This window comes from Odontesthes bonariensis, chromosome 20 (assembly GCF_027942865.1).
Source record: "Odontesthes bonariensis isolate fOdoBon6 chromosome 20, fOdoBon6.hap1, whole genome shotgun sequence".
Taxonomy (NCBI): Eukaryota; Metazoa; Chordata; class Actinopteri; order Atheriniformes; family Atherinopsidae; genus Odontesthes; species Odontesthes bonariensis.
In genome coordinates this window covers 12,687,165-12,703,871 of record NC_134525.1, presented here as the reverse complement: position 1 = coordinate 12,703,871, position 16,707 = coordinate 12,687,165, and the positions used below count along the sequence as shown (strand labels likewise).

Below are 16,707 nucleotides of genomic sequence, written 5' to 3'. Positions count from 1 at the left end.
TGGGTTCTGATGGAAGAGGTTTACATGTTTTGATGTTTAAAAAAGACTATTTTCCCTTGCTGTACATTGCAGCGGCGCCTCTTGTAACCTTCTGACATTGCAATGCTCAGATGTTGCTTTTGTATCTTTAAGGCCCTCCTCCCAAATGGGCCAAGTCAGCACCGAGTGGTCAAAAACTGCTCCGTGCGCTTTCAGGGGAGGCGAGGAAACATTCCATTAGTTAATTAAAAGAGCAACTTCAATGTTTACATGTTTGATTATCTCTGGTAGATTACTTTTGGGAGAATCTGACTGCTTTTGTCGAAACAGAATTACCTATGCATATTAACAATTATCTTAGGGAAGACCATTCATGTATTTAGTGTAGTCTGGCTATATAAAAACAGGTGGGAGCAGGAAGGCTTACTGTTTCAGATTTTGAAAACCAATAGTGTAGATAGATGCTAGAAGGCTAGTTACGAGTGGAAAGCAGGCTTCATCTGAACTCTTATTCAAACAGATAGATGCTGTAGCCTGCAAATTCTGCCTGTTAGGAAATGTCATTTTGAAACATCATCACCAGAGTAGCAGTCTTTTTCAAAGCTGCCAGGTGATGAATTGTTTGACTGCTGAGGTTACACTCATCCATGTTCACATGGGCATTTATCCATGTCTGGAATCAACAGGTCCCTTAGACCTGCAGTGCTGTGGCAGTTAACCAGTGCTTTTGTTTTTCTGCATTTGTTTCGATTCTCTGCTCCACATCTATTAATTGATTAGATCTAGCTTCATGTGAGTGAACTCTGAATTGAATCGGTGGTCGACCATTATACTGTACTTCCTGGTTATCCAGAAAGTACAGTAGAGGACAGGACACTTGCATATTCACCTATATAATTCAAAAGCTTTACAGTTTGACTTGTGAGATTAAGGCATCTTTACAGGTCTAGCTAAAAAGTCAGCGACACGACTGCAGCTTATTCAGAACTCTGCTGCTCGAGTTTCTCACTAAGACCAAAAAAGTGGACCACATCAGTCCAGCTCTGAGGTCTTTACACTGGCTGCCTGTCCATCAAAGGATAGACTTTAAAGTTCTGATGCTGGTCTATAAAGCTCTGAATGGTCCAGGACCAGAATGCATCAGTGACCTCCTGACCCAGTATGAACCTTCCAGACCCCTCAGGTCATCTGGATCCGGTCTTCTATCAGTTCCCAGAGTCAGAACCAGACATGGAGAAGCTGCATTCAGCTTCTATGCTCCACATGTCTGGAGCAAACTCACAGAAAGCCTCAGATCAGCTGAAACACTCAGTGTATTTAAGTCCGGGTTGAAGACACACCTATTTTCAGCTGCGTTTGAACAAAGTTCCAAATCTGAAGCTTGCGTTTCAAAAATTAATCATATTTTAACTGTTTTAATGTCTCTGTAAAGCACTTTGAATCGCCTTGTTGTTGAATTGTGCTGTACAAATAAACTTGCCTTGCCTAATGTTCTTATTTTCCCATGTAATACAATTGCAATGGAGACGATATGCCATGGCACATTGATACACATTACGTCTCCTAACAGACAAAGAAATGCCTAGTGTTAGACTACATACAACATAGGCTGCAGCTCACTAAATATCACGACTTTTCAATATTTCCATTTGAGCAACTATATGGGGTCTTTATACATGCACACTAAGCATATTGTTTTAGGAGTCCTCGCTGCCTTAGTTGTCACCTATAAGCCTATTTGAATCTTAAATAAGCTAGTGATGGATTTACATGTCAGTGGGGATGGTGTGGTCTATGCTCTGTGCAAGAGTATTAGCTGTGCTAAATACAGTAATACCATCAGGGTCAGCCTAGTTATGAGGACACGTGGAGAGGAGAAGGGGGGGCAACTGATAACAGAGGGTCAAGCCTTAGCAGGGATCATTTAGCTCCTCAGGTCGCAGCAAAGAACACATGTACAAGGAACATAGAATACAACGCATGCACTTTTAGGTTTCTAAGCATGTTTTCCAAGTTGAAGGGCCTCTTTAGAGGACCCCAGGTGCCAGCTGAGTCTGGAACCACCAGAGCAGCAGCTGACCCGGCTCCAGCTCCACCTCCAGCTCCGGCTCCAGCTAAGGTAAGGGCATTTGTGCATCAAGTTTACCACTGAAAATGTCAGGGATAGTTGATTTGTATGAGATGTTTGAAAAAAAATACATTATTTTTCTGATACTCGTTCAAACTTTGATTAACTTTCATGCCTCTCAGTATGTGCCAGTAACGGCAGCAGCGGCCAAGCCTCAAATCAAGTATAACCGCAAAATACAAGGCATAGCATCCAGCATGTGAGGCAGTAAACTACGTTTGTTTCTCCTAAGATCACAGCTTTGGGTTCTTGTCTGTTGCTCCATTCATTCAGTAACTCAATACTCTTGCTGAAAAAAAAAAAAATTCATATATAATAGACAAATAGACATGTTTGATTACACGGACATCATAGAAATCACTCGGTGGGCCACATTTAAATTTATTTTGTTTCAAACACAGCTTGTTTCAAAAGTGACTATCTCAAAAGAGTTTGAGTTTATTTAAAGCAGGGACAATACATATTAATGAACATATACATGTAAATATGCAAGATTATAGCCAATGGCTAATTTCCATCTTTAGTCCCTTCGGCAGATTGATGTCAACAACATAGGATAGTAAAATCACTAAAACAACAGTAACAACAATTAAAATAGTTAGCCTACATGGCCAGTGTGAAAAGGGGGAATAATTACAGAGAGAAAACACAATAGGACAGAAAATAAAAAATAAAAGCAAGAACAATGAAGAGTTTAGTGGATCATAAAACACATATACATTTTAGGCAGGATTGTGGCAACAGTGCTGTTCCTCCAATAGCCAAGCTTTAAGATGTTTAGTAAAAGAGGTCAGAGTCGGGACTTCACGTATTGTGTGTGGTATTGAATTCCAAGTGTGAGAAGCACGAACAGAAAATGTGGTTTGACTAAAGACACTCTTTCTGAAAGGAACTACACAGTCACCTCTAGAACCAGCTCTTGTTGATCTGTTTGAGTTTTTTTTCACAAATTCTTGTAATGGAGGATAATTCTTGTAATGCTTTGCCGTGGAAGATTTTGTAAATCAAGATAGCATCGGTGTGTTTAACAGTGTTGTCCCAGTTTAAGCACTCATGTTTTTTTAGTATCTGACAATGATGGTACGTTTTTGGTTTTTTATCTAGTACTTTCAGAGCTTGTTTATAAACTATTTCAATCGGTTTTAGTGTTGTTTTACAGGCCGATGCCCAACTTGTTAAACAATAGAACATGTGTGACATGATCATAGTGTCAAAGTACAATTTTGCTGACTCAAGAGTTAGATTGTTTCTAATAATTCTAAAGTTGGACAAGTTGAACTTAATTTTATTTACAATGTTTTTTATCTGTCGTTTGAAAAGAAGTTGGGAGTCAAGAGTGATTCCTAAGTATTTAAACTCTTGTGCCACCTCAATTGTTTTTCCTTGCACTAAGACGTTAGGATCACCGTCGGTATTTGCTCTTTTTGATAAGTACATACAAAAAGTCTTGGATATGTTCAAGTATAGTTGGGATTTCTCAAGCCAGTTATACACATTTTTCATAGCATCTGTCAATTCTTGCGCAGCGTGTTTTTTATCCTTTGCATGGACATACAGAACAGCATCATCAGCATACATTTGGCAGGTGACATTCAAAGGACAACAACTTGGCAGATCATTTATAAACAAACTGAATAGTAGTGGGCCTAGTACTGACCCCTGTGGTACCCCAAGATTGTTATTACGTGATGTTGACTTCATGTTCTGTATCCTAACACACTGTGATCTTGCAGATATATATGATTCAATCCAATTCAGAGTACTTCAGGAGAAGTTAAAACGAGACAGTTTGGTCAACAAAGAGAATCTGACTCTGTGGAAAATGTTGATTTGTCGTGTAGGAGGAGAAGCCAGCCGATAAGGAGGATGAAGCCAAGACAGAAGACAAACCCCAGGGTAAGTCATCAGAGGGGCTGAAAAGATACATCTACCATAGATGCTGGAAGACTGTATGTTACCCTTGTCTAGACTAAAAATTGTGGCAGAATAAAAAAATATATAATCTTAATATATTGAGAAGCCGACTGCTGGGATAGGCTCCAGTCCCCCCGTGACCCGACCGACGGATTAAGCGTGTATAGAAAATGGATGGATGGATGGATGGATATTGAGAAGCCACATTATTTGTTCACTAAAGCAGCTTGTAACCCTTATTGTTGACATATTATTGCTAATACAGTATATCTATTCTAACCTATAATATGCTTTGTGTGCACTTGAAAGTGCACAAGCATCTATCCGACATATTACATGTAATTGTACTTGTATGTAATTGCCAACAAAGAGACATGGACATGACCCAAAGGTGACAGATATTCAATGAGAAAACTTGTGTTTTACACAACCTTTTCAGTCAGTCTCAGTTTGAGATAAATCATCTTTAATGGAAATCGAATTCCACGGTTTGGCTGATTGTGTCGTGAAACGTTGTGACACGTTCTGCAGCCATTTTAGATCAGACAGCATCAGTTCTGTCTCTGTCCAGCAACAAAGACGCACGCGCACTCCTAGAGACCCAGTTTTAAGGGCCCTTATATACCAATCCAACAGTTAGCCATTGGGTACATGTGGGATGTCAGTTGTCTTACTCCCATATATTTTTGATGTGTAACCCACTGTCAGCGCCCTGTGATGTACTAGCAACCTGTCCAGGCTAACTGCAGTATACAGTCACACATTAGTCAGCTCTTTCTTCTGCTGATAACTAGATAACCAGTGCAGCTCAGATGTCAACGAGCAGGATCAAATCTATTAAACTATTTAACAAAACTGATTCATAGAGACCTCTGTCACTCAAGAATGTGTCTATGGCATAGATTTTCTATGGCATAGATTTTCAAGTGACTGGGTATTTATAAGCAGTTAATAGAAAGTTGCAAAATGCTTTACAGGAAAACAAGGTTTATATAAATGAATAAAAGTGATGATGTATAAGGGAGGGGATCAAATATAATGGTAAAAATGTCCCTTTTTCAGAGCCGACACCCTCCCCACCACCAGCCGCTACCCCGGACCCCGCTCCAGCACCTACTCCAGCCCCTGCACCGGCCCCAGCTCCAGCCCCTGCACCAACTCCTGCACCAGCCTCAGCACCGGCCCCAGCTCCAGCCCCTGCACCAACTCCTGCACCAGCCTCAGCACCGGCCCCTGCACCGGCTCCGGCCACCACAGCCGCGCCTGCTAACCCTGATCAGGCTGGAACTGAGGGGTAAGGCCTACACCCGCGGCAGTTTCTGTAGTTCTTAGTTGTTTCAGCTGCAATCACACAGACATCCGCACCTCTCATCTGCTCTGAGATTGATTCCAGGAGAGCTGCACTAAAGGCAATAAGCAATTAAAGAGAGTGGTTCCAGTCTATTTATCCTTGAGTACTTAACCAGTGAGCAAACTACACTTTATATAAACAGTGACTCGACAAACCAGTATTAAATTAATCACTGAGTGTATACCAATTAATCAGATAGCCTGGTAAGTTGTTGGAGAGATGCAGAAAAGCGTTCGGAGATGAACACAGTCTTTGAGATCTTTATCCCCTGATGCAACATGTGAATCAACTGTGGAATGACCTGAGAGTGGATTAAAAGCTTTCCAGCTCTTTAGGCATAAGCAGCTCATCAGGGCTGCCTCTGGCTCAGCCACTAAATCCTAATAAGCAACAGGTAACAGCTATCATTAATATTATCAGTTGTAAAAACAGGTATTTGAATGAGATATGATGTGAATGATGCAGGAGTTCATCGGGAAAATTTAGTGGAAAAAGCAGGTTTATATTTGGAATGCTTCACCGATGTATGGGATAAGTGACAGAGTTCAAAGGTGACCTGAAATGACTACAACACACTTCAGAGCTGGCCAAGGCTGGCAGCCTCTGAGCTGATAATTCTTTTGACCAGTGATCCAATGAGACAACACGATGTGTTTATTTATATTCTTTGGTATACTATCTTAAAGGACTGTTTTATTTTAAGGCTTTGTCTTCATGCCAGTCTTTAACAGACCTGTTAAGCATGTCATTTCTATCTGTAAATAGCTCTCCATGCATTGCTACTAATCTCTCATACAAATATTCATATCATCATACTTTACAAGGTCCTTTTTTTTTTTTTTTTGCTTTGCAAATATAAATCAGCAGTTTCTACCTCTGTGGGTTTTGCACGATTAGAATCAGTCCCTGCACTTGAGATACATTAGTGAGATGAAAACCCGCAGCTTTCGGAGTAGATTATGTCTGAGATGGCATCTCGCAGCTTTACATCCATCAGAAGCAGCCTGTAGCTGCAGTGTCATTTCACCTTTGAAATGAATGATACCATCTTCCAAACATCCCCATAGTGCACCCTCAGTATTTATCAAATTATCTCAGCCCTCAGAAAGTCAGTACAAAGGAAGCAGTTTTTCAAAATTCTTTAGCCTTTTAGTTTAGATTTAATATAAAAACCATTGTTAAAAAAAAAAAAAAACATTTATCAAGTTTCTCGTTGTTTTAATGTTTTAAATGGGGTGGCTGAGTGGATGATAACAAGAAACAAATTCCTTGTTGTCACGGGTGTATTACTGAATTTTCTCCACAAGGGGGTGAAACATGAAAGTCCTTTGCTCTTTTTGAAGACATTGAATTTCTCTATTACATTACAAACCACAACTAATATGGCAGCATGGTATGAGTGCCCCAAAAGGCATCAGTCTCTTAAAGATAATTTTTTTTTTTTTTAATGTAAAGATGAATAAATGAGTGAATGAATAATAATGAATAATAATGAATAAACAGCTTTGGAAAAGGTTTCTATTCTTTTCAAAGTGACATTTCCTAACAGGCAGAATTTGCATTTTGACTATACCAAAAAAAAGTAAAATAATTTTTTTTTTTATTTAGCAGGTACTGGCCAACAAATCCTTTTCTTTTGGAGTATAGATAAAAACGATGTAGAAACAGCTATAAGAAAGACAAGGAAAATATAGTGATAAAAACGCACAAATGACACTCGTTTCTATGTCAATAAATGAACAGATAAAAGGATATGGTCTTTTTATGTATAAATGTTAACTAGTTTTTTCAATCTACTTTTTTCCCCCAGTCATTTACATATCTATTCATTCTTTTAGTAATATATCTTTATGTTTCAACTTTTTTTTTTTTCCTTAAGCGATGATTGTGTAGATTCTCAGTCATCCAGGCCATGGATCTTGAATAAAGGCAACTTGACTTAATTTCTTTAAGAACCAAGAAACATAGTTCTGTTAAACTTATTTCAAGCTCCAAGTACAGTGCACAGTGAAAATGAGTACACCCCTGTTGAAAAGTAACATTTTGAACAATATTTTAATACACACACAAGTTATTCCCAAAACGTACATAGAGTAAGTTTAATACAACATCTGTTCAGCTTACAACAGAAAAGAAAGGTCAATAATATAACTTAAATGACATATTTGTCCATTTTTGTGAAATTATGCTGGTGCAAAAGTGAGTACACCCCTATGTTAAACTCCCTGAGAATGGGCCGTGTTGGCCCGAAATGTCATGAAATGAAAAGGCATTAAAAGGGAGGTCATCGTTGTGCGTTTCATCCTTGCCTTACATTGAAATTTTACATTTTGAGTCTGCACCAGGCTAAAAGAGACGTGTGTGAGATTTGACTGAAATCCTATGGAGAGTATCCTGATCTGCTTCAGTAGTCACAGTACATGTTGACAAGCATGTTTCTTTTGGTGAAATTCAGCTTCCTACTGTTGATGGCATCCATACAGCCCCAAACCATGTCACTCCCACTACTATGCTTGACTTTAAGCATGGGGCACTTTTCTTTGTACAAATCACTTTTTACCACCACACAGGCTTGACACCATCTAAAGCAAATTTGTTCATCTTTGTCTCATCAGAGACAAACAAACTAAGGATATGGATTGCTGGAACCATGTCCTGTGATCTGATGACACCAAGATGAACAAATTTGCTTTCGATGGTGTCAAGCATGTGTGGTGGTAAAAAGTGATTTGTACAATGCTTAAAGTCAAGCATAGTAGTGGGAGTGACATGGTTTGGGGCTGTATGGATGCCATCAACAGTAGGAAGCTGAATTTCACCAAAAGAAACATGCTTGTCAACATGTACTGTGACTACTGAAGCAGATCAGGATACTCTCCATAGGATTTCAGTCAAATCTCACACACGTCTCTTTTAGCCTGGTGCAGACTCAAAATGTAAAATTTCAATGTAAGGCAAGGATGAAACGCACAACGATGACCTCCCTTTTAATGCCTTTTCATTTCATGACATTTCGGGCCAACACGGCCCATTCTCAGGGAGTTTAACATAGGGGTGTACTCACTTTTGCACCAGCATAATTTCACAAAAATGGACAAATATGTCATTTAAGTTATATTATTGACCTTTCTTTTCTGTTGTAAGCTCAACAGATGTTGTATTAAACTTACTCTATGCACGTTTTGGGAATAACTTGTGTGTGTATTAAAATATTGTTCAAAATGTTACTTTTCAACAGGGGTGTACTCATTTTCACTGTGCACTGTATTTTTCCTTATATTTCGATTTCCAAAGCGATTGATGTATGGTAAAGGCATGTTAACTCCTTGGCCTACTTCTAACTTCACATTACAAAAATGAGGGGTCTGGAAGGTTCATACTGGGTCAGGAGGTCACTGATGTATTCTGGTCCTAGACCATTCAGAGCTTTATAGACCAGCATCAGAACTTTAAAGTCTATCCTTTGACGGACAGGCAGCCAGTGTAAAGACCTCAGAGCTGGACTGATGTGGTCCACTTTTTTGGACTTAGTGAGAAACTCGAGCAGCAGAGTTCTGAAAAATGAATTTTGAATGAAAGAATATATGAATATATGATGACTACGATGAAGATGAGAAAATAATTGTCTCTGTGTTTTTATTTCCTTGCAAGGAAAGATCTGACAGTCACACAGCGACAAACAGTCTGCAGAGTGTGAGACATTGAGTGATGTACAGCACTAATTTATGAATCACACTGTTCTTTTTCTTATTGTTGTAATGACTGCAGCGGTCAGTTCTGTCCTGTACTATAGTTACTTTACTTAAGTTACGATAAAGGCTGCCAGTTTGATGCAAACAGCTGTCTCTTAAAGTCAACTGTGCACACTGTGAAGATTAGAGAAAGGCACAGATGAACATCAGGTACCCCACTACACCAAAACAAAAACCACCTCCCATTACAAAACCTGCCTGACATGGAAAAATAAAAAGCTTTATCTTTATACGGATGCTGCACCTGTTCAAAGTGTTCAGTTACTTAGCCTTGCTAAGGCTAGGGAGGGAAACGTGTCATTATTCTTATGCGCTAAATGCTCCACTGGATTTGCTTAGAGGCTAACTTCAGTTGCTAGCTTGCATTGCTTTTATGCCACTTCCTGCTGCCAGGCCAACCTTGGTCAACTATTTGGAACTTTCTCTCAACTAAAATGATTGCTTACTACTGTAAAAGGGAAGAAATGAAAAAAGAAGTTCTTGGAAATCAAAAACAATGAGGTGCTAAAAGTCAGTGGATAAGACAAATAGTAGTGTCAATATTCGGAGTGAGCTTATCAGTAAGAGGAGCTCTGTTACGCTATATATACATAAAATGATACTTTTTGCCTATCTCAACACCATGACACGTCACCTGAGTGTTGTCTTGACAATCAAATTTCTCCAACTTCATTACACAATAAACTGGCCCCTCTTTGACTATGCTGAATAAATCAAGACGTAATCATACTATGAGAAGAATTTCTAAAGGAAAAATGTCCTGCAAAGAAATGTGTTTTTGTGAGAAAAAGGGAATTTAATGATCACATGGAAACGTGGAAGAAAATGGTAAAAGCGCCCTGCATGCAAAAATGCAGGCATCTCCTAACGAGAATGCACTCATTATCAATTTGTATGCTCTCTTTCTTTCCTGGGACAAAATCTCAATAGGTCTATCGTGTGGTTGGTTTTTGTTTTTCAGACAGGACGAGCCCCCTCCTCCACCTCCGCCCATAGTGATCAACAGATACTCCGATGACCAACTGAGAGCCATAGTCAAACTGATGAGGGAGAGACAGCAGATCTACAAGGAGAAAGTGATTGATCAGTACGCCTCATCCCCTGAGATAACCCCTCCTGTCAGTAAGTACTCACACCATATACTGTACTTCATCTGGATGCACACACGTTGAAGCAGTTTTGCTGAGAAGTAATGACAAAAGGTGAATCATAAGTTGGACTAGATGTCTTTGCATACTAAGTTGTTGTATTATCCTTTTAGCGCCATTGCTACGCAAGGACCACTACACGGAAGTCATGGAGGAAAGGGCCAGGAAAGCAGAAGAGGATCGGATAAAGAAAGAAGAAGCAGATAAGAAGAAGAAAGAAGAACAGGAGCAAAAAAAGAAGGACGCTGAGCAGAAGAAGAAGGAGGAGGAGGAGAAAAGGAAAGAGGAGGAAATGAAGATAAAGGTGCCCATAAAGATTAGGCTGATTGCAGCTTACTGGTCCTCAGTTGACTTTGTGTTGAAGCCACTTGAGGATCGCATGGATCCTGTGCTGGGAAACACCATCGATCCTTTTACAGATCGTCGCTATATTGCATGGCTAAGTTTGGTGACTCTGGCCTTCAACTACAACACATGGTTCATCACAGCCCGACTGTGTTTCCCATATCACAATGAGAGCTCCAACCCTTACTGGTTCTTCATGGACCTCCTAGCTGACCTTATCTACCTCATAGACGCCATCTTGTTCCAGCCTCGCAAACAGTTTGTCAAAGCAGGAGACATCATAGTGAGTGTGGAATGATCCTGACAAGTGACAGTCACAGAGAAGGATTTGAATGGAAATATGACAAATGACTCTTTTTCTCATTTTTCAGAAAGACCGTGCAATGACAAAGAAGCACTACAGAGACTCCGAGAGATACATGGTATTCTTGCTGGAATTCTTGGAACTTTGAACTTAAATGTGAACTAACACTGATGACCTCACACATCTGTTTATCCTCAACAGGCTGACGCAGTGTCTTCTTTACCATTAGATCTATTATACCTACAGTTTGGATTCCATTCTATTTTCAGAGCCAATCGTATACTGAAGGTGAATTTTCAGTTGTGCTCATCCCACGTCCATATGAAACAAAACAGTTTTCTCTGTCTAACATTTCTTTATTTCTCCCTCTCAAGGTAGATACATTTTTTGAGTTCAGTGATCGTCTAGAGAGCATCATGGCCAAGGCTTACATCTGGAGGTAAGTCCCATGTGATGACTTGTGTCATCAATGTTAGGAAACACATTTGATGGAGTCAGTGAGTCTTTATCCCATAAACATTTGAAAGGACGCTGAGAAAGCCCAGTTTGTGGTTGGATTTAGACAGTAACACTATGCAAGTAGGATTAGAAAAACGATCGAGTCTGAAATACATTCTTTTCACAATGCGGCTGTAAACAAAAGCCGCACGTGCACATTTTGAGGAGGGGGTCAGTCTCATATACAGAAGAGTTCATGCACGACTTAGTGACTGTGAGGTGCTCAGGTCCCTTGGCTGCTAAACAAGCCCCAATCATCAACCCTCCACCACCATGCTTAACAGCTGCTGTGTTTGGGTTTCACTAAATATTACGCTGTGAAATACTGAAAATCACCCACTTACCTCATAAACATTGTTCCAGAGGTCTTGAGGTTTGCTCAAATGCAACTTTACAAGCTGAAGCTGTGCTGAAACTTTTTAGAAGAGTTAGGCTTTCTCCAGTCGACCCTTCCTACTTGTTCACTCTTTTTCTAATCGTGCTGTCATGAACTGTAACATTTCCCATACTAACTGAGGCCTGTAGATTCTGAAGCGTAACTCTGTTTTTTTTACTTGTTTGCTTCATTGTAATTTCTCTGAGCATTGCACAGTCTGACTTTGAACGTGAACTTTCTGCAGCGTTCATTCCTGGGAAGACTGGCAACTGTCTTGAATGTTTTCTACTTGTGAATAATCTTTCCATGTGGTTTGGAAATGGCCTGAAAACCCTTCCTAGAATGTATTTATCTCATTTTAACATCCAGTAAGGACCAGATGATTTTTATTTATTTTTTATTATGTCCTTAGACTTAAAAGAGGGTACTCTTGTTTTTTCACTTGACTAAAGCCACTGGAAGTGGTATAAAAAAAAGTAAGAGATGACTTCACCGACATCTTTTCTCCTCCGTTAGAGTGATTCGCACCATTGGCTATCTCCTCTTCATGCTCCACCTCAACGCCTGCATCTACTATGTGGCCTCAGACTACCAGGGCATCGGGAAAACTAAATGGGTCTACTCGGGCCTTGGAAGCCCGTAAGTAAACAAGCTTATAAAGTTTTCTTATCTCTTATCTAAATATTGCACACTTTCCATCGCACTGAAGCCTTCTAAAAAAAAAAACGGTTGAAAGCACAGGCCATCTGTTAAAGTGTTGTAAAGACGATGTGCTTCATCAAGCAAATTGATCTAAACAACTAATACTGGTTGGCTTTACTTTGCAGCACAACAAATCGAAGCAACATTGATGTTTGATGTTTTCATTGGAATGGGCCACTTTTTATCTGAGCTTGTCGTGGCATAAAAAGTGTGATCAGGCCAGAGGAGATAAATCGTAAGCAAAAAAAAACTGATTCATTTTAGACAATTTCTTGAATTTCTTTAAAACATCCACAAGTGTCTGTGGCTACAAAAGAATTTGTACCGTCAGCTACAGCGGTTTAAAGATGTTTAATTCAACCATTCAGCATCCAATTGATATCATCATCAGCTTATTTAAAAGCAACTGCTTATTGTTTTTGACAGAAAATATTGAGGCAAAACATTCCTTTGAAAAAGTTCCTGTGATACAGATTTAACGAGCGAACGATTCTTAAAGCTTTGCTGCTATGTTGTGTGTTCCAAGGTTTTTCCAAATTCGAGACATTTGAACTTTAAGGAACAAAATCTCTTTTTTTTTTTTTTTTTTAAGATAACTTGAACACTTGCATGCAACATGACACGAGTCCCACTTTACAAAATCTCAATTGCTGAGAAATCCAAAGAAAATTCCAAATTTAAAGTCTTTTATATGTTCCATCTTTGCTGCTGCTGTAGTTACCTCAGCTGCTTCTTCTATGCGGAGAAGTCCCTGCTGATGATCGCTGAGTTGCCATTTCCTGACACCATGTTCGGGCAGATCTTTCAGATGATGAACTACCTATTTGGGGCATTCTTTATGTCCATCATTCTTGGCCAGGTAGTTTCCTTTTTGTAGCAGGCATGATCCTTTGCTCTCTAACCTCTTATATTTTTCTTTCTTTTTTCCCCCCCTATTCTCTAATGATATGCTGAAGCTGTAATGAAATGACGTGCCGTTTTTCGGATTTTCTTTGTATTCTTAATTATTTTTCAGCTTTTAGTTTTAGAACAGCCAAAGCGATTGTATGTAGGCCTATATCAAAAAGAAAAAGAAAGAAAAGCAGCAAGACATCAAGGGAATCACACCTTAAAAAAAATGATTCAAAATGCCTAAAAGTCAGGACTGCCCATTCTTCTAAACCTTAATGCAAAACCTTCAAATAAATCCTCTAAAACACACTGACCGGCAGCGTGCAGAACAGTTTATGAAAGCCCCCCTAACACCCCGCCCTCTCTACAGGTACCTGCGTTGTTACTACTATGCTGTCCGCAGTCTGATCAACATCGGGGGTCTTAACGAACCCCACACCGTCTTTGAGATTGCCTTTCAGATGACTAACTTTTTCACGGGCGTCTTTGTGTTCTCCAGTTTGATTGGACAGGTAACAAAGAGCCAATCCCCCCCGTAGCACGAGTCGCAGCCCTAGCATCCTCATTCCATATGAATCCTGAAATTAGCATCTCTAAGTTAGAATATAATCACCTCTTTTTCCACTCGTCACCTTTAAGATAGTTAGCGGTAGATGAATGAAACCTGTCGTGTTAGACACTGTACTACCTATAAACACTTCTTAGTCACAATGCCCTTTTTTTTTTTATCTCTGTTGTATTTTTCTGGTTCCCTGTGGAGTCTTGACTGTCAACAAATGTAGCATTTGAACAAGAAAAACTCATTCTGCCCTGTAAGTCACATGAGTAGTTTAATCAGACTTCTTCTTTATTCTTATCATGTTGCCTCAGATGAGAGATGTCATTGGTGCAGCCACAGCAGGACAGACCTACTTTCGATCCTCCATGGACAACACTGTCGAGTACATGGTGACCAACAACATTCCCAGTTTGGTGCAGAACAGAGTCCGCACCTGGTACACCTACACATGGGACGCTCAGGGCATGCTGGGTCAGTATGCACTAGACAGTGGTATTTTACACTCAGGCCTTCGGGGCTACCATCCCATCTCTCCCACCTAACTCACCTAACTAAGACAAAAGAGTTACATGTTACCGTCATTTATATAAGCACCTAATTTCCAAAGTGACAGTAACCTTTTATTACGTGGAACTGAGCCATTTAGCTGAAGGCTTAGCGCCTACGCCTGGTTGAAATGTGGCAGCTAGCTTTCTCACGGTGTACAATTTTTGTTGAAAAATCCCATTTCAAAAACACTTGAATCCGGTAAATCCATGACTAGATCTACTTCTTCTCCTCCTTCAACTAATGCATAAGGCTAAGTTAAATTCAGTATCTAAACTAAGCTATCTATCTTAGCTTACTGGCTGATGTGCAACGCAATACAAACAAAGGCAGCAAGGCCTGTGAAAGAATCCATACAAGGACTGACTGTCACAAACCAAAAAATCTGTTAATGCATTTTCTCATTCTGACAGTATCTGGGCAAGCAGAGAAGGCATTGCTGGCCCTCATAGCCTCTCTCTGGCGATGAATTTAGTCATTTAAATAGTACGGTATGTCAAAAAGACTTAAATAATCAGAGCCCATTCGACTCTTTATTGTACAGTGTATAAAGGGCTGAGGGGTTACATGCTACATCTCCTTGTTGCTCCAGTATAGATTGACACTGAATAAGGCTCTTACTTTTTCTGTTTAATCTTGATGTTCAGATGAGTCTGAGCTGCTGGATAAGATGCCTCTAGTAATGCGAACCGCCATTGCTGTGGACGTCAACCTGGCAACATTTCAGAAGATTGATCTTTTCAAGGTTCTTTCAAGGCATTTGAAAATAAACCACTCACATGGTGACAACGGAATACTGGGGACCGGTCTGTTAAATCTCTCTGCATGTTTTCACAGGGCTGTGACCAGCAGATGTTGGTGGACATGTTATTGAGGCTCAAGTCCATCATCTATCTGCCTGGGGATTTTGTTGTGAAAAAAGTGAGTTGGTACCATTATGTCTTTGAGTCTACAGGGTTATGCAGGATTTCAGATGTGAAGTCAGGGGTTTTCACGACAAATACTGTCAACTGTCATCCATACCTCCAAAATGCCGCAAATACATTCTTTATGCGACTCTTTTATGCTTCCACAGGGGGACATCGGTAAAGAGATGTACATCATCAAAGGTGGAGCGGTGCAGGTGGTGGGAGGACCTGACAACAGTATTGTGTTTGTCACACTGAAGGCTGGCTGCGTGTTTGGAGAAATCAGGTGAGTTCACACACAAAAAGAATTGTTCATGCACGCAGGTATGTCCACACAGAGCAACATCTAGAAATGTTCAAACATAAAATGTTTGTTTTGGGTTTTTTTCCACAGTCTGTTACAGTCTTCTAAAGATGGAGGGAACAGGCGGACGGCTAATGTCAAAGCCTACGGCTTTGCTAACCTTTTTGTCCTGGAGAAGAAGGACCTGTTTGATATTTTGGTCCACTACCCAGAGTCTCAGAAAGTTCTGGCCAGGAAGGGCAGGTCAGTTTAGAAGGCAATGTTTCAAACCCATAAAGTTTTTTTTGTTTAGTTTTTTTCCAACAAAGGTATGCTTGTGTGGTCACCATCTGCTGAGTTATATGTGTATTCATTGTGGATGCGGAAGCTGTTCCGAACTGAAATAAAAAAAACACCAAACAAATGTTATAATTCACCTAACTGACCTAACTGTATTGTAAGTTTGGTGGGGTATGCTTTTAAATCTTTTTAAACAAGTTGGCAAATCTCTTGTTTGTGTGTGTGTGTGTGTGTGTGTGTGTGTGTGTGTGTGTGTGTGTGTGTGTGTGTGTGTGTGTGTAGAAAACTAATGAAGGCCAAGGGCCCAGCAGGGGCTAAAGCAGAAGAGGAGAAGAAGAAAGGACTTGCGCTGTTTGGACCCAAACCACCAACACCCAAACTGCTGCGAGCTTTTGGTGGAACCATTAACAAAACAATGATTGACAAAATGAAGGTAACTTAACTCTTCTTATTTCTCAAGATAAATGATGTACCCAGTGATCATTGCAGCTGTCTAACAATCTGATTTTTCTTTTCTTTTTTTTTCCCCACAGTCTTCTACTGGCCATTAAGAACCCTCGTTACACCGTTTTATCTTTTTAACAACTCCTTTTTGGGAGTGAAAGTATGTTTTGCTTTTTTTCCCCAGCATATTACTGCTCTTTGTTTTTGTTTTTTGTTTTTACCAAGTGTCTTTTTTTCTATAAAGATTGTATATAGATGGAAAGATTTCGAAGATGTGGT

At 39.9% G+C, this 16,707-nt stretch overlaps 1 protein-coding gene across 1 annotated transcript; it reads left to right on the top strand.

The window, feature by feature from the left end:
• The first annotated feature begins 1,981 nt into the window (after nucleotides 1-1,981).
• LOC142370503 (cyclic nucleotide-gated channel beta-3-like) lies at nucleotides 1,982-16,535 on the top strand. The gene is made up of 17 exons (XM_075453081.1): nucleotides 1,982-2,098; nucleotides 3,949-4,003; nucleotides 5,192-5,315; nucleotides 10,086-10,246; nucleotides 10,386-10,900; nucleotides 10,989-11,039; nucleotides 11,123-11,209; nucleotides 11,296-11,360; nucleotides 12,312-12,434; nucleotides 13,759-13,900; nucleotides 14,259-14,418; nucleotides 15,141-15,238; nucleotides 15,331-15,414; nucleotides 15,569-15,687; nucleotides 15,796-15,948; nucleotides 16,267-16,417; nucleotides 16,518-16,535. The coding sequence occupies exons 1-17, from the start codon at nucleotides 1,982-1,984 to the stop codon at nucleotides 16,533-16,535; spliced, it is 2,223 nt and encodes a 740-aa protein (XP_075309196.1).
• Nucleotides 16,536-16,707: the final 172 nt, after the last annotated feature.

What these genes read in the sequence shown, in the direction of transcription:
- LOC142370503 (XM_075453081.1), top strand. Translation starts at nt 1,982, where the DNA reads ATGTTTTCCAAGTTGAAGGGCCTCTTTAGAGGACCCCAGGTGCCAGCT. An exon ending in TGAGATAACCCCTCCTGTCA is followed by an intron (nt 10,247 to 10,385) that starts GTAAGTACTCAC and finishes TTATCCTTTTAG; the next exon opens with CGCCATTGCTACGCAAGGAC. An exon ending in TCAAAGCAGGAGACATCATA is followed by an intron (nt 10,901 to 10,988) that starts GTGAGTGTGGAA and finishes CTCATTTTTCAG; the next exon opens with AAAGACCGTGCAATGACAAA.